Genomic DNA, 23601 nt, shown 5'->3' with positions numbered 1-23601 from the left:
CACCCTCACACACCAGGGACAGATATTTCCAAGGAAAATTCCACCCTCACATACCAGGGACAGATATATACAGGGAAAATCCCACCCTCACACACCAGTCAGATATGTAGAGGGAAAATCCCACTCTCACATGCCAGAGAAAGATATATACAGAGAAAATCCCACCCTCACACACCAGACACAGATATATACAGAGAAAATCCCACCCTCACATACCAGAGACAGATATCTACAGGGATCAGCCCACTCTCACACACCAGAGACAGATATTTCCAGAGAATATCCCACTCTCACACACCAGAGACAGATATATACAGGGAAAATCCCACCCTCACATACCAGATACAGATATATACAGGGAAAATCCCAGCCTCACATCACAGAGACAGATATCTACAGGGAAAATCCCACCCTCACAAACCAGAGACAGATATATACAGGGAAACACTCATACTCACACATAAAATGCTGACAGGTACAAAGTGAAATCCGCATTCCCCTACCAGAAACTGACAAATTCAGGGTAAAAACTTTGTAGCAGAAGTTGACAGAAAGCGAGGAAATCTTACAGGTACAGTTTATACCCAACACTCACCAGAAACGACAGTTGCAGATTAAATCCCACTCTCAAATCCCTGAAAGTGACAGGTACAGATTATACGCCACTCTCATATACCAGCCACAGATTGGCAGGTACGGAAGAAATCCCATCCTCACATACCAAGGCCAGAAAAATAGAGAAAAGCCCACCCTCACATACCAGAAAATGATAGATACAGAATAAAACCCACATTCACACACCAGAATCTGACAGGTACAGATTTTGATTAAATCCACACTCGCATACCAGAAATGACAGGTACAGTTTAAACCCACACTCACATACCAGAAATGACAGGTACAGATTAATCCCTACACTCACATACCTGAAACTAACAGGTACAGATTAAATCCCACACTCATATACCAGAGACAGACAGCTACAGAATAACCCCACACTCACAAAGTGGAAACTGAAGGGTACAGATTTAACACAACATTTGTATACCAGAAACAACCAGGTACAGACTAAATCTAACACTCACACACCTGAAACAAAGAGGTACCGAATATCCCCCACACTCACTGACAGGTACAGAATAAACATTACACTCACATACTCAGGCAGAAAGGTACAGAATAAACCCCACACTTACATATCAGAACCTGCCAGGTACAGATGAAACCCAACTCTCACATACCAGAATCAGACAGATGCAGATTAAACTCCACACTTGCATACTAGAGACTGACGGGTATAAAATAAATCCAACACTCGCATACCAGAAATTGACAAGTACAGAATAAAACACACAACTCACATACCAGAAACAGATAGGTACAGATTAAACTCCACAGTCAGATATCAGAAACTGACAGGTACAGATTAAACCCCACTCTCATACACCAGAAACTGACAGGTACAGATTAAACCCCACAATCACATACCAGAAATGACAGGTACAGATTATACCCAACACTCACATCCCAGAAATGACAGATTAAACCCCACTCAGATACCAGCCACAGATGGACAGGTACAGATGAAATCCCACACTATTATACCAGAGGCTGCCAGGTAGAGAATAAAACACACACTCCCATACAGAAACTGACAAAGTGCAGAATAAACCCACACACATATCACAGAGACAGACAGAAACAGAATGATAATCACATACCAGAATTTGACAGGTGTATAATAAAACACAAATTCGCCTGCCAGTAACTGAGGTAAAAAAACAACACTCACATATCAGCAACTGATAGCTATAAGAATTAGGAGAAGGCCAAAAGGACTCTGGAGCCTGCTCCACAATTCAATAGGATCATGGCTGAACTGCCCAATATCCAGGCAGTGCTTCTGACAAAGAAATCCAAGGCTGGGTTCAGCAAGAACAAGGAAAGTGGACAAGATTTAATCTAATACCACGTTGGTTCTTTTCAGAGCCACCCACTCTATCTGTGAAAGGGCTGGTTACTGTCTGAAGAAACTGATCTATTGATCACAATCTTATCAGCTGTGCTTCAGTTGGGAGCACCCTCACTTTTGAGTCAGAAAGTTGTGGGTTCAAGTCCCACTCCAGGGTCTTGAGCAGAAAAATCTAGGCTGAAACTCCAGTGCAGTGTTGAGGGAGCGCTACATTGTCGGAGGTGACATCGATCGGATAAGACGTTAAACCGAGCCACCGTCTGCTCTCTCAGCTGGACGCAAAACATCTCATAGCAATATGGGGAGTTATCGCGTCTCATAGGCAATATTTATCCCTCGATCAACACAACACAACAGATCATTTGACCATTATGTTGCTGTTTGTGGGAGCTTGCTGTTCCCAAATTGGCTGCCGCGTTACATTACATCCGTGCCTACTCTTCAAAAAGTATTTCATTGGATGTGAAGCAGGTCATGAAAGACGCTATATAAATCCAAGTCAGTATTTTTCTACTTAATATTAAATCCCGACGATTGATAAACTGGGAGATTCCTGACCAGAAGTCACCCTCAGTCAATCTCGGGTAGAAAGCGGTCAATGTCTGTTGAACATGTAGAAATCGAGATCGGCAAACAGAGCAGCGAGTTTGCTGTTCAGATTCTAAAATATATATATTATAGGAAAAAATGTATGAACCTTCTTCGTAAGATTTTTGCCTGAAAGCAGAACAGAAACACATAAAGAACAGATATAAATCAGGAGGTGTTGTAACTGATGACCTCATTCAAGAATTTGAGATTGTGGCGAGCAACAAATTTGATTGGTTTCTTTAAACATCCAATCAGAGAGATACTGAACAATGGATATCGACAAGCCAATCACAACCATTGCCTTCGCCCATCCCTCATTAGCATAGGGCTGTGGGCGGAGTGTGGGGCTGCCGATATAATGCGGGCTCGGAGCAGAGTTTCCCCAAATCTGCGCCTGACTGAACGAGTCGATGGCTGACGAAAAGAAAACAGATCTAGCCAAGAAAAGCGCTAAGAAAGTAATCAAGAAAATCCCAGCGAAGAGCGGCAAGAGGCGCAGAAAAGGTCGAGGAAGAAGATTTACGCCATCTACATCTACAAAGTGATGAAGCAGGTTCACCCCGACACCGGCATCTCCTCCAAGGCCATGGGCATCATGAACTCGTTTGTGAGCGATATTTTCGAGCGCATCGCGGGTGAGGCTTCCCGCCTGGCTCATTACAACAAGCGCCGCACCATCAGTTCCCGGGAGATCCAGACCTCCGTGCGCCTGCTGCTGCCCGGGGAGCTGGCCAAGCACGCCGTGTCGGAAGGGACAAAGGCGGTGACCAAGTACACCAGCTCCAAGTGAGACTGCCCGCTGTCCTGACAGATCAAACCCCAAACACAACGGCTCTTTTAAGAGCCACCCACAACCTCTCTGAAAGAGCTGCACTCTGTTTACTGTAATTATTTCCTGAACAAGTATATTTGAGAAGTTTTACACTTCCAGCTATAGATTTAGTTTTGAATTTTCAGATATCAGTTTCACGGTCCGGTTCCACCTTAGCGTCGCTGGAATTTTCCGCCAACTACAAATACGGTCCCTGGTCGATGTTTCCCTTTGCTCTCAGATACGTTCATTTACACCGCCTGCCGAATTAATAGCTTGTTAAGGGGCTAAGACTCAGATTTCAGTCACACATTCTCTCTCGCAACCCCTTTTCAAGTTTATTTTTCAATTCCTGTCGCGGGTCAGTCCGTTTATTAAGCCGACACTCCCCGCAGTGTAACAACCCAGAATGGGAGTTCTTACAGAGACGAGAACCGGGGCAGCTTGAACTCTCTGTCCCTCTTCTCTTCACAGAAGGATTCCCAGTTCTGGGCTCACTCCCGCCTTTGCAGGGGATCGATCGATAATCTGTGAAACCCAACTTTTACAAAGATTGAGTTGGAATGTGTCCCTTTACAGAATTGGTGGGGATTGATTCCCGCCCATTAGACAGTTTGAAATAGTACCCGAATTTAATCCTGAATGTAGCAGCATGGAACTTGCAAGGGGAATATGTAAAAGAAAAAATTAATTAAAACGTGTTGGGAAATCTTTGACTAATGGTGAATTGATATTACCATAATCCGCTATTTAAAATTTCTTGGTGTTTTTGAATTAAAAATCGATATTCTGACTGTTGGAGACAGTAATTTCCGCCCTACTTTCATTGGTGGGCTAAACAGACTGTGATTGGTCGCTTCAAAAGACCAATGAAATTCACCACTGAGCAATCAATCACAAATTCGTTCCTTGCATTCCTCCAGAAGGTAGAAGAAAGGCAGATGTGGGAGGAGTTTCTCATTCTTTCTCTGAACGTGTGGATTGTGGAAATGTCTGGGAGAGGAAAAAGTGGCGGTAAAGTTCGGGCCAAGGCCAAGTCTCGCTCCTCGCGGGCCGGACTGCAGTTCCCTGTGGGCCGTGTTCACAGGCATCTGCGAAAAGGGAACTACGCTGAGCGTGTGGGTGCCGGAGCCCCGGTCTACATGGCTGCTGTGCTCGAGTATCTGACCGCTGAAATCCTGGAGCTAGCCGGCAACGCGGCCCGCGACAACAAGAAGACCCGCATCATTCCCAGACACCTGCAGCTGGCCATCCGGAATGACGAGGAGCTCAACAAGCTGCTGGGAAAGGTGACCATCGCTCAGGGCGGGGTGCTGCCTAATATCCAGGCTGTGCTGCTGCCCAAGAAAACCGCCAGTGCGCCCAAGGGCAAGTAAAGCGGACAGGATTTAATCTAATAACCCAAAGGCTCTTTTCAGAGCCACCCACATTGTCTGTGAAAAGGCTGCTTTCTGTTTTGTGGATCACAATTGTCCCTGATCTAATTTAATACAAAACATGTTGGGACAGCCGAATATGAAACGGATCATAAGAGCCGAGTATAAAGGAATGAGCGGTTGATGGGCAATTATTCCACAGGGAGAAATGTATACATTTGAACACATTGATCCATGCGGACTTTTACTCTTTTTAATTTGCGTAAAGATCAGATACAGATTACAGGCAGTTCGTCCCCTCTCTGGAATCTGTCCCGGTATGTGCAGTGGGATCAATACACTATCAGCTCTCCCACTTGATAGTTAGCGACCCACATTGGGCATCTGACTCAGATTAAAACCTGGAGCAACGCCGCACCGTCAAATATTCACCGCCTGCACTACATAAAGCCCCAGTTATAGTAACACTACAAGACGTGCACACAGGATAGTTTGCCTGGGGCCGGTCGCAACTCTTTCCTTTGCTGATTTGGTGGCTCTGAAAAGAGCCGTTGTTGCACTTGGTGCTAAAACTTGGAGCCTGGGCAGGAGTCTAGGCGCGCTCCCCGCGGATGCGGCGGGCCAGCTGGATGTCTTTGGGCATGATGGTGACTCGCTTGGCGTGGATGGCGCACAGGTTGGTGTCCTCAAACAATCCCACCAGGTAAGCCTCGCTGGCCTCCTGCAGAGCCATGACGGCCGAGCTCTGGAAGCGCAAGTCGGTCTTGAAGTCCTGAGCGATCTCCCGCACCAGGCGCTGGAAGGGCAGCTTGCGGATCAGCAGCTCGGTGGATTTCTGGTAGCGGCGGATCTCCCTCAGAGCCACGGTGCCGGGTCTGTAGCGATGAGGCTTCTTCACTCCGCCCGTGGCCGGAGCGCTCTTCCGGGCTGCTTTGGTCGCCAATTGTTTGCGAGGCGCTTTCCCTCCGGTCGATTTGCGCGCTGTCTGCTTGGTCCTGGCCATCTTCTGAACGGATCTCAGCACAATCTGGGACAGATGGACTGGAAATGGTCCTTTTAAAGTGTCTATTAGGGTCTGCCCCTGGGCTGTGATTGGTCATAACCCGACCGCCAATCATGTTTCAACCAATCACCGAGAGCGAAAGGGAAGGGCGGGGATTACTGGGCCATGATTGACTGAAATGAAACTGACAAGTTCGTCAATTTCAAACAGCCCGCCAATTTCAGAGTCTCAACGAACAGAGATTAAAGAAACTCTAATTTCCCGCCAGCAATTTAAGAATCCGGCTCTTTATAACCTCGATGGTGCCCCATTATAAATCACCAATCCCATTCTCTTCAACATTCCGGTTTAAATTCTGTCCCATTCCCTGATGGGTCTGTAGCGGGCGGGAATAATTCCCCGGTCACTGCATCCTGTAAACACAAAGTCCCGCATCCATCCCGCCCGTTTCACCGATTCTCACACAAAGCTCACAACATGACAGGATTATCTGAGGGGAGACTGTGTATCCCCGCCCGCTGATTGTGACCGGGACACGTGGAGTTTCTGATCTCATATTAAACTATTGTTCTAAAATATTTAATAGTTCCCATATTCCTACAGCGACTGCACTGCAAAAGTACTTCATTGGCTTTGAGAAGTCCGATGGCCGTGTAAGGCGCTATATATATCCATGTCTTTCTTTCCTTTAATTAAATAGCTGAAATAATTTCCCAACAAAACTGTCCACACTGCCATCCCCAGGTCACTGCTCTCTGTGAGGCGGTGGATGGCTCTTAAAAGAGCCTTGGTGTTGTGCTGGGTGGAAAGGGTGGAGTTGTTCAGCCGCCGAATCCATAGAGAGTGCGGCCCTGGCGTTTGAGAGCGTACACCACATCCATGGCAGTGACCGTCTTGCGCTTGGCGTGCTCGGTGTAGGTGACGGCGTCCCTGATGACATTCTCCAGGAAAACCTTCAGCACCCCGCGGGTCTCCTCGTAGATGAGGCCCGAGATCCGCTTGACACCGCCACGGCGAGCCAGGCGGCGGATGGCGGGTTTGGTGATGCCCTGGATGTTATCACGGAGCACTTTCCGGTGCCGCTTAGCTCCGCCTTTGCCCAGTCCTTTGCCTCCTTTTCCTCGCCCAGACATGATGATTCTTCACTCAAACTGTCGCTGAATGACGAACCAACTGCTCCTGGCTCCTTTTTTAAAGAGCCGGCCCCGACCTGACTGAGAAAGCGCAGAGTGAGAGAGGCGGGAAGGGGAGGAGACAGAGTGAGAGGTGAAACAGATAGCGCGGCAGGGGAGGAGACAGAATCAAGATTGAGAGACAGAGCAGAGCGCCGCCTCTGATCTTCCAGCTCCACCTCCAGCTTTCTGCAACCGCCAATTTCAAATTGTTTTCTCCACAATACAACCGATACACAGCGCTCCGCACAAGCCCAGACTCGGAATTCATATTCAAGGCTTCCAGGGACCAGAAGCTTTTAAATAAGGTCCCGGTACAATTCACAATCAGGAATATTCCCGCCTATATAGTCCGTTCGCTATCAATCTCAGACTATTCCATCTCCTCTCACAGACCGGTTCAGCACTTTACAAACACCTTATTCCAGCTGATTTGGAGAATCTGGAGTTTGGGGTTTGAGTTGTGAGGCGAGATATCGCCGCCAGTCCCATCGTCTCACAGAGACTCTTCCCCCTGAATCTGTGAAATGACAATGACCAGGAACTGAGACTGGAGCCGGACTCAAATCCCAGTTACAGTGAGGCCCGGGCCGGACATCCCATTCTCTGTGTTTTATTGTAGGCACTGGGGGAGGGATGGGTGCAGACACTGGGGGAAGGAGTGTGCAGACACTGGGGGGGAGAGGTTGGTGCAGAAACTGGGGGGGAGAGGTTGGTGCAGACACTGGGGGAGGGGTGGGTGCAGGCACTGGGGGAGGGGTGGGTGCAGGCACTGGGGTAGGGGTGGGTGCAGACACGGGGGGAGAGGAGTGTGCAGACACTGGGGGAGAGGTTGGTGCAGACACTGGGGGAGGGAGTGTGCAGACACTGGGGGAGGGAGTGTGCAGACACTGGGGGAGAGGTTGGTGCAGACACTGGGGGAGGGGTGGGTGCAGACACTGGGGGAGGGGTGGGTGCAGACACTTGGGGTGGGGTGGGTGCAGGCACTGGGGGAGGGGTGGGTGCAGACACTGGGGGAGGGGTGGGTGCAGACACTGGGGGAGGGTTGGGTGTAGGCACTGGGGGAGGGGTGGGTGCAGACACTGGGGGAGGGGTGGGTGCAGGCACTGGGGGAGGGGTGGGTGCAGGCACTGGGGGAGGGGTGGGTGCAGACACTGGGGGAGGGGCGGGTGCAGACACTGGGGGGGGGGGGGGGGGTGGGGGCGTGCAGCCAATGCCAACGAGTCACGAGGGATCCCGCGGTCATTTTCAATGATTTCTATCTGGAATCTGAGCCCGGGACAGGGATTATTTGATTCCGGGATCAGCTCTTTTCTGAGAGGCGTGGGTGGCTCTGAGAAGAGCCTTTGGGTTTAAATGTTTAGAAGTTGCCATTTTATTTACTTTTTGGGTGCTGCTTTCTTGGCCTTTGCTGATTTGGGCGTGGCCTTGACCCTCGGGTTCTCCACCTTTTTGGCCGCCTTCACTTTCTTGGGGCTCTTGGGCTTCTTCACCGCCGCCTTCTTCCTAGCCGGCCCTTTCGCTGTCTTTTTTGCTGTTAGCGCCTTCTTGGTGCTCGTTTTCTTCGCTGCTGCTTTCTTTGCTGGAGATTTCTTGGCTGCTGCTTTCTTCACCTTCTTTCCCACTTTCTCATGGGGATCTGTATTAGCGATTTTGAAGGAGCCCGAGGCGCCCGTGCCCTTGATCTGCTTCAGGGAGCCATTCATCACATTACTCTTAATACTGAATCTTATCTTGGACGCGCGCTTCTCCACATCCACGCCTTTGGCCGCCAGAGCCTTATTTATCGTGGCCAAGGACATTCCTCTGCGATCCTTGCCATCGGCCACAACCTTGAGGATGTTGGTCGCCCAGACACAGACAGATGCAGTATCAGTTTTACACTTTGTATCAGTGTCTCCATAATACGCTCAGTAACAGTGCTACACCTTCACGTATTGCACCAGAGAGAGAAACAGAGACATTATCCGTCTTGCACATCCAACAGTGTTTCCACATCACGCTAAATAACAGTATCCCGCCTTCACAACCAGTACAAGAGAGAGCGGATAGCAACAGAGAGGCAGAGAGAGGGGAGAGGTCTGAGCGAGAGACAGGAGAGTGCGAGATAGGTCGGTGAGACACAGAAAGACATGCACAGTATCAGTTCCAGGCTGACCTGTGAAGTCCCGTTTTATTCTGGAGAGACAGAAGATGAAGTCTCCTCTCTCACTATATTGTACCAGAGACAGACACATTGTGAATCCCACACTGCGGGACAGTGTCAGAGAGTGAGAGAAACAGTGTCCCATATTTATCACTTGCTTGGCTGTGATCAGAGCAGGAGTAGGCCATTTGATCCCTCGAGCATGCTCTGCCATTCAATAAAATCATGGCTGATCTGATCATGGACTCAGCTCCACTTCCCTGCCCGCTCCGCATAACCCTTTTGTTATATCTGTATACTTGTATTTACTCTATACAGCCACCAGAGGGCTCATCCCCTGGAGTCCCAAGGATCCCATAATTCTTTGGGAGCACAGGTATTTAAGGAGGCTTCCCAGGTTGGAGAGGCACTCTGGAGACCTGCAATCAAAGACGAAGGTCACACTTTACTTTGAGCTCACAGTGTTCAGTCTGACTCTTTCTCCACACACAACACCTTTACTCCATTATCGCTCAAAAATCTGACTATCTCCGCCTTAAATATATTCTATGACCCAGACGCCACAGCTCTCTGGCGCAGATAATTCCATAGATTTACAACCCTCTGAGAGAAGAAATTCCTCCTCTTCCCAGTTTTAAATGGGCAGCCCCTAATTCTAAGATTATGTCCCCAAGTTTTAGTTGCCCCTATGAGTGGAAATATCCTCTCTGTATCCACCTTGTCAAGTCCCCTCATTATCTTATAAGTTTCAATAAGATCACCTCTCATTCTTCTGAACTCCAATGTTTTTAGGCCCAATCTACTCAAACCTATCCTCATAAGTCATTGGCCTCATCTTCGGAATCAACTGAGTGAACCTTCTCTGAACAGCCTCCAATGCAAGTATATCCTTCCTTATATACGGAGACCAAAACTGTACACAGTACTCCAGATGTGGCCTCACCAATACCCTGTACAGTTGTAGCAGGACTTCTGTTTTTATACTCTATCCCCCTTGCAATAAAGGCCAACATTACATTTGCCTTCCTGATTACTTGCTGTACCTGCATGCAAACTTTTTGTGTTTCATGCACAAGGATCCCCAGATCGCTTTGTACTGCTGCACTTTGTAATTTTTCTTTATTTAAATTATAATTTGCTTTTCTATTATTTCTGCCAAAGTGGATAACCTCACATTTTCCCACATTATACTCCATCTGGAAGTGGACCTGAGTCCATGATAGGATTAGCCATGATCACACTAAATGGCGGACCAGGCTCGAGGGACTATATGGCCTACTCCTGCTCCTATTTCTTATGTTCTTATGGGCCACATATATGCTCACTCACTTAGCCTGTCTATATATTCCTTTGCAGATTTTTTGTGTCTTCCTCACAATTTGCTTTCCCACCCATCTTTGTATCATCGGCGAACTTGGCTAAATTAAACTCGATCCCGTCATTCAGGTCATTAATATTGATTGTAAATAGTTGAGTACCCAGCACCAATCCCTGCGACACCCCACTAGTTACTGTTTGCCAACCGGAAAATGACCCATTTATCTCGACTCTGTTTTCTGTTCGTTAGTCAATCCTCTATCCAAGCATATATTATTCCCAATCCCGTGAGCTTTTATCTTGTGCAGTAACCTCTTATGTGGCACTTTATCGAATGCCTTCTGAAAATCGAAATACACCACATCCACTGGTTCCCCCTTATCCACCCTGCTCATTACATCCTCAAAGAACTCCAGCAAATTTGTCAAACATGATTTCCCTTTCATAAAAACATGCTGACTCTGCTTGATTGAATCATGCTTTTCCAAATGTCCTGCTACTGCTTCCTTAATAATGGACTCCAGCATTTTCCCAATGATACATGTTAGGTTAACTGGGTGATAGTTTCCTGCTTTTTGTCTGCCTCCTTTTTTAAATAAGGGTGTTACATTTGCGGTTTTCCAATCTGCTGGGACCACCCCAGAATCCAGGGAATTTTGATAGATTACAAACAATGCATCCACTATCTCTACAGCCACATTTCATAAGACCACAGGATGTAAGCCATCAATTCCAGGCGACTTGTCTGTCTTTCGTCCCATTATTTCACCGAGTACTACTTCATTCATGATAGTGATTGTAATAAGTTCCTCCCTACATATAACCTCTTGATTATCCACTTCGATATTACTCTCAGTGACCGAGTGTTTGACTCTAATCGAAACATAGAAAATAGGTGCAGGAGTAGGCCATTCGGCCCCTCCAGCCTGCACTGCCATTCAATGAGTTCATGGCTTAACATGCAACTTCAGTACCCCATTCCTGCTTTCTCGCAATACCCCTTGATCCCCCTAGTAGTAAGGACTTCATCTAACTCCTTTTTGAATATATTTAGTGAATTGGCCTCAACAACTTTCTGTGGTAGAGAATTCCACAGGTTCACCACTCTCTGGGTGAAGAAGTTTCTCTCACTAAACTAATCTCGAACATTTTCTGTCAGATATTAACTCCTGCGCGGTCCCAGCAAAAACTCCCACTCCCTCGTCCCTACGATGTTTTTGCAGGATTGCTTTGTGAAGACGGCTGAATGGGGAGAAATTACAACATGCTGTGGTGCAGAGGGACCTGGGGGTCCTTGTGCATGAAACTCTTTTGGAGTTTACCTGTAAAACATAAACATTAATCGGTGCCACCCGACCTGGATGACACACCAGATATTTACAAGGCCCATTTTTTTCTTTTTTGTGTTTTTTCTTTGTGTTTTTCTTTTTTTTTGGGGGCACTAAAATCCAATTTTTTTTTTTTCCTCCAGTGCCCCCTATAAAAAGGGAGGGGGACACTAAAAGCACCGGCAATTAAAACAAATTAAACTTTAAAACGCAAAATCAAATAAAAATTTGGTTGCCGAGCGTGATGGTGCACTCCAGTCCCTCCGGTGCCCACCTCTCGCGGAAGGCCGCGAGCGTACCGGTGGACACCGCGTGCTCCATCTTCAAGGACACCATGGACCGGATGTAAGAACGGAAGAGAGGCAGGCATTCAGGTTGAACGACCCCCTCGACCGCCCGCTGCCTGGACCGGCTGATGGCACTCTTGGCCGTGCCCAGGAGCAGTCCTATGAGGAGGCCCTCGGACCTACCCACTCCCCTCCGCACAGGGTGCCCAAAGAGAGTGGGACTGAAGTGCAGCCAGAATTTCAGGAGCAGCCCCTTTAAATAATGAAACAGGGGCTGCAACCTCTTGCACTCAATAAAAACATGGAACACGGACTCCTCCAGACCGCAGAAATTGCAGGCGGCCTGGGAGTCCATGAACCGGCTTAAAAATTTGTTGCACGGCACTGCTCCGTGCACCACCCTCCAGGCCAAGTCCCCGATGAATAGTGGGAGGACCCCTGCGTAGAGTGCCCTCCATCGGGGACCCCCGCCTCCTCCGGACGGCAGGATGGCATGCCATGGCGTGTCCGGACGGCAGGCGAGGATGGCAAAGTTGAGAGTATGCAGGAGCAGCCCGTACAGGAAACCCCTCCGCGCGGAACTGAAAGGCACGGAGGGGATTTCCCCGAGGCGGCTCAAGTTGTGAGGCGCCGGCCCCCGAGGGAGGTTCCGGGGTTTGGCGCCAATGAGGAATTCCGTCCGGACGGGGGTCAGTTCGGACGGGATCTCCCCACGTGCTTGAGCCTCCTCGATGCACCTAACGGAGTCAGGGCCCAAAGCTGTTTTTAGCGACTCGATGGCTTTGGCCGCGCGGCGGACATCGGCTGAATTTAGACGCCGCGCCAGCATGCCTGGTGCCATCCCGCCCGCTCCTCCGCCATCGAGCAGGGCCCTGACCCTGGTCACCTCACCAGCCACAGCCCTCTCTTCCGACCGCCACATAAAACCTCGGTCGCGGAGGTACGGATTCCCGAGCAGCGGTTCCTGCAGGACGGCCGCCACTCCAGCCGGCGGAGAGCTGCGCTTGGTGGAGACTTTGTTCCAGACCCTGATGAGTTCCCTGTAAAAGACAGGCAGCTCCCGGAGGGCGGTCCTGACACCCCCCAAGTTCACAAACAGGAGCTGCGTGTCATAATTGAGGTCGAGCTGCTGGCGGAAGAAATACCTCGCCAGAGCACACCACCTAGGAGGGGGCTCGACGTAAAGGTATCTCTGCAGGGTCTGAAGACGGAAAGTCGCGAGCTGGGCGCTGACGCACACCAACGACTGACCGCCCTCCTCAAGCGGGAGACTCAGGACCGCGGCAGAGACCCAGTGCTTCCTGTTGTTCCAGAAGAAGTCCACCAGCTTCTTCTGTATCTTGGCGACAAACGCAGGGGGAGGGGTCAAAGTGACCAGCCGGTACCACAACATTGCGGCCACCAGCTGGTTTATGACTAGCGCTCGACCCCTGTAGGACAGCACTCGGAGCAGTCCTGTCCAGCGCCCTAGGCGAGCGGCGACCTTGGCCTCCAGCTCCTGCCAGTTTGCCGGCCAGGCTCCCTCGTCGGGGCTAAGGTAGACTCCCAGATAGAGGAGATGGGTCGTGCTCCAGGCAAAAGGCCTGAGCTCCTCTGGCAGGGAGTCCACCCGCCACTGACCCACCAGGAGTCCGGAACATTTCTCCCAGTTGATTCTGGCGGAGGATGCAGCCGAGTAAATCTCTTGGCACTCACGCATCCTCCGCAGGTCAGCGGGATCCTCTACCGCGAGGAGCACGTCATCGGCGTAAGCCGAAAGGACGACCTCCACACCCGGCCCTTGCAGAGCCAGTCCCGTCAACCTCGTCCGCAAGAGGCGCAGGAAAGGCTCCACGCAGATGGCATATAACTGGCCGGACATGGGTCATCCCTGGCGCACCCCTCTCCTATAGCGAAGGGGCGCCGTCAAGGACCCGTTAACCTTAATCAGACACTCCGCGGCGGCGTACAAAAGTCGGATCCGGGCGACGAAATGCGTCCCGAACCCGAAAGCGCGCAGAGTTCTGAGCAGGTAGTCGTGATCCACCCTGTCGAACGCCTTCTCTTGGTCGAGGGATAAGAAGGCGACCGACAGACCAGCCTCCTGGGAATGATGGATGAGGTCCCGGACCAGATGGATGTTGTCGTGGATTGTCCGGCCCGGGACCGTGTAGGACTGGTCGGGGTGGATCATGTGGTCCAGCATGGCACCAAGGCGAGCAGACATCGCCCTGGCGAAGATTTTGTAGCCCGTGCTGAGGAGGGAGACCGGGCGCCAGTTCTTAAGGAGGCGGAGATCGCCCTTCTTAGGCAGCAGGACGATGACTGCCCTGCGCCAAGAGAGGGTCATCTCCCCGGTCGCCAGACATTCCCCCAGGACCCGCGCGTAGTCGCCCCCCAGGACGTTCCAGAATGCCCTGTGGAACTCCACGGTCAGCCCGTCCAGCCCCGGGGATTTTCCCCTCGAGAGCCGGTCGAGGGCACCGGTCAGCTCCGCCAGGCTTAGCGGAGCTTCCAGATTTTCGGCACCCTCCGGGCTGACTTTCGGCATGTCCTCCCACAAAACTCTACGCGCTTCCTCGCTGGACGGATCCGGAGAGAACAGAGCCCCGTAATATTCATGGGCCCTGTTGTTGACGCCCTCCGGATCCGAGACGAGAGAGCCGTCCTTGTGCATGAAACTCTTTTAGAGTCTACCTGCAAAACATAAAACATTTATCTGTGCCACCCAACCTGGATGACACACCAGACATTTACAAGGCCCTTTTTTTCCTTTTTTTTTGTTTGTCTTTTTTTTTTGGTTTTTTTTTGGGCACTAAAATCACAATTTTTCCCCAGTGCCCCCTATAAAAGGGAAGGGGACACTAAAAGCACCGGCAATTAAAACAAATGAATCCCAAAAAGTTAGTTTGCAGGTGCAGCAGGTAATCAGGAAGGTGAATGGAATGTTGGCCTTCATTGCAGGAGGGATGGAATACAAAAGCAGGGAGGTCCTGCTGCAACTGTATAGGGTATTGGTGAGGCCGCACCTGTACTGCGTGCAGTTTTGGTCACTTTACTTAAGGAAGGATATACTAGCCTTAGAGAGGGTACAGAGACGATTCACGAGGCTGATTTTGGAGATGAGGGGGTTACCTTATGATGATAGATTGAGTAGACTGGGTCTTTACTCATTGGAGTTCAGAAGGATGAGGGGTGATCTTATAGAAACATTTAAAATAATGAAAGGGATAGACAAGATAGAGGCAGAGGGGTTGTTTCCACTGGTTGGGGAGACGAGAACTAGGGGGCACAGCCTCAAAATACGGGGGAGCCAATTTAAAGCCGAGTTGAGAAGGAATTTCTTCTCCCAGAGGGTTGTGAATCTGTGGAATTCTCTGCCCAAGGAAGCAGTTGAGACTAGCTCATTGAATGTATTCAAATCACAGATAGATAGATTTTTAACCAATAAGGGAATTAAGGGTTACGGGGAGCGGGCGGGTAAGTGGAGCTGAGTCCACGGCCAGATCAGCCATGATCTTTTTGAATGGCAGAGCAGGCTCGAGGGGCTAGATGGCCCACTCATGTTCCTAATTCTTATGTTCTTATATTATGTAAACACCCTGCATGGAATGATCCCAAATTGAGCATTTCCAAGGGACAAGGCTCCCAGCTTTAATCATTCTGTGTCCTTTCCCCCCAGGCCCAGTTCCTTTGTTCAGATTCTGATAAAAGTAAATTGGGAAAGGTACACTTTGATTTTTACAGGCTGAATTATTGCAGAGAGCTGCGCATGCGCGGCTCAGCCCCACCCCCTGTGTCGAGTCCCCGTGAGCAGAAGAGCGCATGCGCCCTCCCCTCCCCCAGCCCTGCCTGTGATCACCATTCACTCAGTGAGCGGAAGAAGATGGTTTCAAACAGACGGAAATGGAGAGCCCGCGGCCCCGGGGTAAGGCAGTGAGCAGCAGCCTCCTTACAGCAGCGCAGCGCTTTGGGAGCGTATCCGCAGATGGGCTCAGAGACCGGCACTGAGTCCGGGGGGAGTTCAGGGGGAGTCGGGGGCTGTGTGTAAGGGGCGGAGTGGAGCAAGAACCAGTGTCAGTGCGTGGTGTGAGTGGGGGAGGGAGAGGCCATTCTCGGGCTGTGTGTGGCCAGTGTAAGATAACAGAGAAAGTAAATCACCTCGCTCTTTCAAATCGTTGCTGCTTTCTTTCCCCAAATCAGTAGTGAATGTTCTTGATTCAGTTCCAATCTCACCGTGTCTGTTGTTCTTGGACAGTGAACAGTGGAAACATAACCTGGCTGTGAGGAGTTTCACAAAGTGCATCTATTGCAGGAGAGGAGTGTGGGAGAAAATATTTTAAAACTGGTTATATTGTCTGGTGCATTGACTTCTCCATTGACTGCTGGTGATCGAGAGATACATTGTTGCTCTCTCAGATCCATCATAATCTTCACCTGCATCTTGTGACTAATATTGTTCTTGTATGATTATTCTCAGAGCAATATTCTTCAAACATCCAGAACAAATGACAGTTTTCCTCCAACCGGAACACGAGGAACAGTTCAGGCAGCTCCTTCTCCCACACAGTAAGTACATTATCACTCACAGAGCGTAGGGTCACAGAACTTGTCTTGAATCCAATTATCACAGTGATCCGAAGTGGCAGAGTTACATTGTAAATCTTACAGCCACATGGAGCAGTAGAATCAGATGCTGTTTCACCATTGAAACCGATCACACTGGCAGGTACATTAAACACCCCACACTGGCAGGTACATTAAACACCCACACTCACTTGCCAGAAACTGGCAGGTAGAGAATAAAACCCCTATCGGAACAAATAACAAATAGATAGTATAAATCGTACTCTCATATCAGAAGCTGATGGTTACAGAGCAAAAGCCATATTCAAGTTTCAGAATCTGACGGATTCAGTATTTAACCCCCAGAACATACCAGAAGATGACAGGTGCAGAATAAAACCCACATTCCTGTACCATAGACTGACAGATACAGTATACAACACACACACACATACATGAAAGTGACAGTAACAGAATAAAATCCGCACTTGCACACCAGAGAGTGACAGGTAAAGTGTAAATCCCATGTGCACATATCCAAAAACTGAAAGGCAGTAAGTAAAATTGGTACTTGCATCGCAGAAACTGATAGAGGCAGAGTAAAACCCACACGCACACACCAGAAAAATGACAGGTAGAAGGCAAAATCTTCACTCCCATATCAGAGAAATACAGGTAAAAAGTAAAATTGATTCTCACGTTCACATACCAGATACAGAGCAAATTCCACACTCTCACAGCAGAAACTGACAGGTACAGACTAAAACACACAATCAAGTAGCAGGAACAAATAGGTACAGATTAAACCCAGACCAACATAGCAGAAACTTAGAGGCACAGATTAAACCTCAACACACATACCAAAACCTGACGGGTACAGAATAATACACACAATCGCACATCAGAGACTGAGGATACAGTATAAAACCCACACTCACATATCACAGGCTGAGATATAGTATAAAACCCACACTCACATATCAGAGGCTGACATATTAAAATCCACATTCCCATAACATAAATTGACAGACACAGTGAAATGCCATACTCACTTATCAGTACTTGACAGGTACAGAGTAAAGACATCTCTTCCATACCAGAAACTGACAGGTACAAAGAAAAGCCCACTCTCAATTAAGCAGAAACTGGCAGGGAAAGAGTAAGGCCCACAATCACATATCAGAATTTGACAGGTACAGAATAAAACCCAGACTCCCATAACAGAAATGGAGAGATACAGAGAAAGGCCCACACTCACATACCAGAGACAGATAGATACAGAGTGAAAATCAGACTCATTTACCAGAGACTGACAGATTCAGCATAAACACTCACCTCCATAACAAAAATTGACAGGGTATTCGTTTTACTTTCTATCAGGAATTGGTGGTACACAGTAAAACAATACTAACATACTGGAGAATGACGGGTATGAAGTAGAGCTCACATTCACATAACAGAGATGGACAGATCGAGCACAAAACACACACACATACACCAGGAATGGAAAGATACAGAATGAAACCCACAGGCAATTACCAGAAATTGATAGGTACAGGATAAAACCCACACTCTCATATTAGAAACTGACACACACAGTAAAACCCTCATCCACATACCAGAGATGGACAGATAGAGAGCCAATCCACATTCATATACCAGACACCCACAATATAAGAAAATAAGAACATAAAAAATAGGAGCAGGAGTAGGCCATACGGCCACTCAAGCCTGCTCCGCCATTTAATACGATCATGACTGATCCGATCATGGACTCAGGTCCAATTCCATGCCTGCTCCCCATAACCTCTTATTCCCTTATCGGTTAATAAACTGTCTATCTCGATCTTAAATATATTCAATATCCCAGCTTCCATAGCTCTCTGAGGCAGCGAATTCCACAGATTTACAACCCTCTGAGAGAAGAAATTCCTCCTCATCTCAGTTTTAAATGGGTATCCCCTTATTCTAAGATTATGCCTCCTAGTTCTAGTCCCCCCTATTCTCTCTGCATCCACCTTGTCAAGCCCCCTCATAATCTTATACATTTCGATAAATCACCTCTCATTCATTCTTCTGAATTCCAATGAGTAGAGGTCCAACCTCTTCTCATAAGTCAATCCCTTCATCTCCGGAATCAACCTAATGAACCTTCTCTGAACTGCCTCCAAAGCAACTATATCCTTTCATAAATATGGAAACCAAAACTGCACGCAGTATTCCAGGTGTGGCCTCACCAATAACCTGTAACCGGTATGATTGTAGCAAGACTTCCCTGCTTTTATACTCCAGCCCCTTTGCAATAAAGGTCAAGATTCCATTGGCCTTCCTGATCACTTGCTTTACCTGCATACTAACCTTTTGTGTTTCATGCACAAGTACCCCCAGGTCCCGCTGTACTGCAGCACTTTGCAATCTTTCTCCATTTAAATAATAACTTGCTCTTTGATTTTTTTTCTGCCAAAGTGCATGACCTCACACTTTCCAACATTATACTCCATCTGCCAAATTTTTGCCCACTCACTGAGCCTAACTGTGTCCTTTTGCATATTCTTTGTGTCCTCCTCACACATTGCTTTTCCTCCCATCTTTGTATCATCAGCAAACTTGGCTACGTTACACTCAGTCCCTTCTTCTAAGTCGTTAATATAGATTGTAAATAGTTGGGGTCCCAGCACTGATCCCTGTGGCACCCCACTAGTTACTGATTGCCAACCCGAGAATGAACCATTTATCCCGACTCTCTGTTTTCTGTTAGTTAGCCAATCCTCAATCCATGCTAATATATTACCCCCAAACCCGTGAACTTTTATCTTGTGCAGTAATCTTTTATGTGGCACCTTGTCAAATACCTTCTGGATGTCCAATTACACCACATCCACTTTATCCACCCTGTTCATTACATGCTCAAAGAATTCCAGCAAATTTGTCAAACTTAATTTCCCCTTCATTAATCCTTGCTGACTCTGCCTGACCGAATTTTGCTTTTCCAAATGTCCTGCTACTGTTTCTTTAATAATGGACTCCCAACATTTTCCCAACAACAGATGTAAGGCTAATTGGTCGACAGTTTCCTGCTTTTTGTCTGCCTGTTTTTTCACCGAGTGCGGCTCTCAGGCCCTAGGTAACACCCAGTGCAGCTCTCAGGCCCCGGGTAACACCCAGTGCAGCTCTCAGGCCCCGGATAACACCCAGTGCAGCTCTCAGGCCCCGGGTAACACCCAGTGCAGCTCTCAGGCCCCGAGTCAGAGCCGCCAAGCCTGGCACCAGCAAACCCCGGGGGCAGTGCCACCCGCACACCACTTGCATTTATGCAGCAGGCCCAGCAATTCCCAGTTGCTCTATCAGGGAGGGCGCTGGATGTGGAAGTCTCACCCTGACCTCCTGTGTGAGTCTGTTTGTTGCATCAGTTTGAGCTGGAGTGGGGAGGAGGGAGAAGCTGCTGGGTTTCACCCCCAGTACTTCTGGGCCCAGTGGGACCAACAATTTCCCATGTGGGACTGTCACGGGAGGTGGGTTCCCTTCCCTGAAGGACAATCATGACCCAGATGTGTTTTTATGACAATCCGGCAGCTTTCATTGTCACTTTTTTCTAGTGCTGGCCCCACAAATGACCAGATTCATCAAGCTCAATTTCATAACCTGCCTTTGTGTTTTTGTGGGTTTTCTCTCACACTCCCTTTTTCCTGTTTGAAATTCACTTTATAGGGTATTAAAAGGGGAGGATTTGTAGACTGGAAGCTCAAACCAAACATCACTTCAAGATCTGACAGTCACTCGATACATCGGGACCGGAATATCATCAGCTTTTGACCATGGAAGCAGAAGGCACCGTTCACAGTGGGGAGAAACGGTACACATGCTCTGTGTGTGGACAAGGCTTCAGCCAATCATCCAACCTGGAGAGACACAAGCGCAGTCACATTGGGGAGAAACCATGTAAATGTGAGGACTGTGGGAAACGATTCAACTACCCGTCCCAGCTGAAAATGCACCAGCCGTTTACCTGCTCCGACTGTGGGAAGGGATTCACTGCATCATCCCATCTGCTGACACACCAAGTTCCCACTGGGGAGAGGCTGTTCATCTGCACGGAGTGTGGGAAGGGATTCACTGTATCATCCAGATTGCTGACACACCAGCGAGTTCACACTGGGGAGAGGCCGTTCACCTGCTCCGACTGTGGGAAGGGATTCACTCAGTTATCCGCCCTACTGAGACACCAGCGAGTTCACACTGGGGAGAGACCTTTTAAATGTTCTGACTGTGAGAAGAGTTTTAAAAGCAAACAGCAACTCCTGATACACCAGCGAGTTCACACTGGGGAGAGGCCGTTCACCTGCTCCGAGTGTGGGAAAAGATTCACTCAGTCATCCAGCCTGCTGACACACCAGCAAGTTCACACCGGGGAGAGGCCGTTCACCTGCATGGAGTGTGGGAAGGGTTTCACTGTATCATCCAGCCTGCTGATACACCAGCAAGTTCACACTGGGGAAAGACCGTTCTCCTGCTCCGACTGTGGGAAGGGATTCATTCAGTTATTCGCCCTGCTGAGACACCAGCGAGTTCTCACTGAGGAGAGACCTTTTAAATGTTCTAACTGTGAGAAGAGTTTTAAAAGCAAACAGCACCTGCTCATACACCAGCGACTTCACACTGGGGAGAGGCCGTTCACCTGCTCCGAGTGTGGGAAGGGATTCACTCAGTCAGCCCACCTGCTGAGACACCAGCGAATTCACACTGGGGAGAGGACGTTCACCTGCTCAGAGTGTGGGAAGGGATTCATTCGATCATCCAACCTGCTGAGCCACCAGCGAGTTCACAAGTGACTGCAGGGGTTGGATTCTGCTGTTGCTGCTGTTAATCACATCCTGGACTGAATTGTGTTCATTCTGACAGTTGGGGTTTATATCTCTTGTAACGCTGATATTAATAACTCCTGTAGCTGGACTGGAATTTAATATTTGATATATAGACACATAAATTAGTGTTGCTTTCAACACATTGCTGTGGATTTTTGTCTTTCCCACCTGAATGTTTAGCATCACCTGGCTGGAGCTGAGAAAGGACAATCTGGGGGGAGGATCATAGAGGGGAACAGAATTTCAGCCTGGACACACTCCTTCAGGGCCACACTAAGATCACTTCATTCCTCTGAACTCAAATGTGTATAGGCCCAACCTATCGTCATAAGTCGACCCCCCTCACCTCCAGAATCTACAGCAGACATGAGCAAGGACCTGAGGCTTATTAAAAGACACATTTCATTACAGACAAGGTTACACTGGGAGAAATGTTCAGTTAGAACATAAGAAATAGGAGCAGGAGTAGGCCATTTGGCCCCTCAGGCCTGCTCCGCCATTCAATAAGACCATGGCTGATCTGATCATGGACTCAGCTCCACTTCCCTGCCCGCTCCCCATAACCTTTTACTCCCTTATCACTCAAAAATCTGTCTATCTCTGCCTTAAATATATTCAAAGACCCAGCCTCCACAGCTCTCTTGGGCAGAGAATTCCATAGATTTACAACCATCAGAGAAGAAATTCATCACCTCAATTTTAATTGGGCTGCCCCTTATTCTAAGACTATGTCCCCTAGTTTTAGTTTCCCGTATGAGTGGAAATATCCTCTCTGCATCCACCTTATTGAGTCCCCTCATCTTATATGTTTTGATAAGATCACCTCTCATTCTTCTGAACTCCAATTTGTATAGGCCCAACCTACTCAACCTTTCTTGATGAGTCAACCCCCTCATCTCTGGAATCAACCTAGTGAACCTTCACTGAACAGCCTCCAATGCAAGTATATCCTTCCTTAAATACAGAGACCAAAATACAGAGTCCATTACAGGCAAAATGCCAAGCAAACCAGCAGCACACTGGCACCTTAACAGTGTCTCATTGGTCTACAGGCTTTTCTTAAATAGATTTGCTGAGTGGATATAAACTTATACAAGGTTTGCAGGCGTGATGCTCTATTCACATATAGGAGGGAGAAGAGATGCTGTGAGGTACTTTCAGTAGCTGAAAGTGATTAACAGACTAGATTTTGTGTTTAGTGAGCCTGGGCGTGTTACCAATACCAGCAAAATCGGGACAGTGCAGCATGGATATGAAAGTGGCTAAGTGACACAAACAGAGTAGTGGTGAACGGTTGTTTTTCAGACTGGAGGAAGTGGTGTTCCCCAGGGGTCAGTACTGGGGCCACTGCTTTTTTTGATCTATATTAATGACTTAGACTTGGGTGTACAGGGCACAATTTCCAAATTTGCAGATGACACAAAACTTAGAAGTACAGTGAACAGTGAGGAGGATAGTGATAGATCTTGAAAGACATACACAGGCTGGTGGAATGGATGGACATGTGACAGATGAAATTTAACATAGAAAAGTTCAAAAGTGATACATTTTGGTTGGAAGAAAGAGGAGTGGAAATATAAACTAAAGAATACAATTTTAAAGGGGTGCATGAACAGAGAGACCCAGGAGTATATGTGCACCAATCGCTGAAGGTGGCAGCGCAGGTTGAGAAAGCAGTTAGAAAGGCTTATGGGATCCTAGGCTTCATGAATAGAAGTATAGAGTACAGAAGTGTAGATATTATGTTGAACTTGCATAAAATACTGGTTCGGCCTCAACTGGAATATTGTGACCAATTCTGGGTCATTATCATAGGCACCCCTCTGAATCGAGGCAGACATGCTTCCACTCTTAAAATGAATCCTTAGGTGGCTGAACAGTCCAATATGAGAACCACAGTCCCTGTCACAGGTGGGACAGATAAGTCGTTGAGGGAAAGGGTGGGTGTGACAGGTTTGCCACACGCTCTTTCCCATGCCTGCGTTTGATTTCTGTGTGCTCTCGGCGATGAGACTCGAGGTGCTCAGTGCCCTCCCGGATGCACTTCCTCCACTTAGTGCGGTCTTTGGCCAGGGACTCCCAGGTGTCAGTGGGGATGTTGCACTTTTTCCGGGAGGCTTTGAGGATGTCCATGTAACATTTCCTCTGCCCACCTTTGGCTCGTTTGCCGTGAAGGAGTTCCGAGTAGAGC

General features: G+C 48.4%; 4 protein-coding genes and 1 pseudogene across 4 annotated transcripts; 3 read left to right on the top strand and 2 right to left on the bottom strand.

Moving 5' to 3' along the window:
- The first annotated feature begins 2973 nt into the window (after positions 1-2973).
- On the top strand, positions 2974-3353 carry LOC139248301 (histone H2B 1.2-like; annotated as a pseudogene).
- A 1010-nt stretch (positions 3354-4363) lies between these two features.
- LOC139248156 (histone H2A type 2-A-like) lies at positions 4364-4750 on the top strand. The gene has a single exon (XM_070871902.1). It carries the CDS (start codon positions 4364-4366, stop codon positions 4748-4750), a length of 387 nt encoding a protein of 128 aa, XP_070728003.1.
- A 592-nt stretch (positions 4751-5342) lies between these two features.
- LOC139248310 (histone H3) lies at positions 5343-5818 on the bottom strand. The gene has a single exon (XM_070872094.1). It carries the CDS (start codon positions 5751-5753, stop codon positions 5343-5345), a length of 411 nt encoding a protein of 136 aa, XP_070728195.1. The 5' UTR covers positions 5754-5818.
- A 2486-nt stretch (positions 5819-8304) lies between these two features.
- On the bottom strand, positions 8305-8727 carry LOC139248155 (histone H1-like). Its single transcript, XM_070871901.1, has one exon. The coding sequence runs from the start codon at positions 8725-8727 to the stop codon at positions 8305-8307; it is 423 nt and encodes a 140-aa protein (XP_070728002.1).
- A 7751-nt stretch (positions 8728-16478) lies between these two features.
- LOC139248259 (zinc finger protein 23-like) lies at positions 16479-21548 on the top strand. Its single transcript, XM_070872029.1, has 2 exons — positions 16479-16551; positions 20257-21548. Exon 2 carries the CDS (start codon positions 20364-20366, stop codon positions 21375-21377), a length of 1014 nt encoding a protein of 337 aa, XP_070728130.1. The 5' UTR covers positions 16479-16551; positions 20257-20363; the 3' UTR covers positions 21378-21548.
- The last annotated feature ends 2053 nt before the right edge of the window (positions 21549-23601 follow it).

The sequence above is a fragment of the Pristiophorus japonicus genome, unplaced genomic scaffold (genome assembly GCF_044704955.1).
Source record: "Pristiophorus japonicus isolate sPriJap1 unplaced genomic scaffold, sPriJap1.hap1 HAP1_SCAFFOLD_29, whole genome shotgun sequence".
Classification (NCBI taxonomy): domain Eukaryota; kingdom Metazoa; phylum Chordata; class Chondrichthyes; family Pristiophoridae; genus Pristiophorus; species Pristiophorus japonicus.
This window is presented reverse-complemented; position numbering and strand designations above follow the sequence as displayed.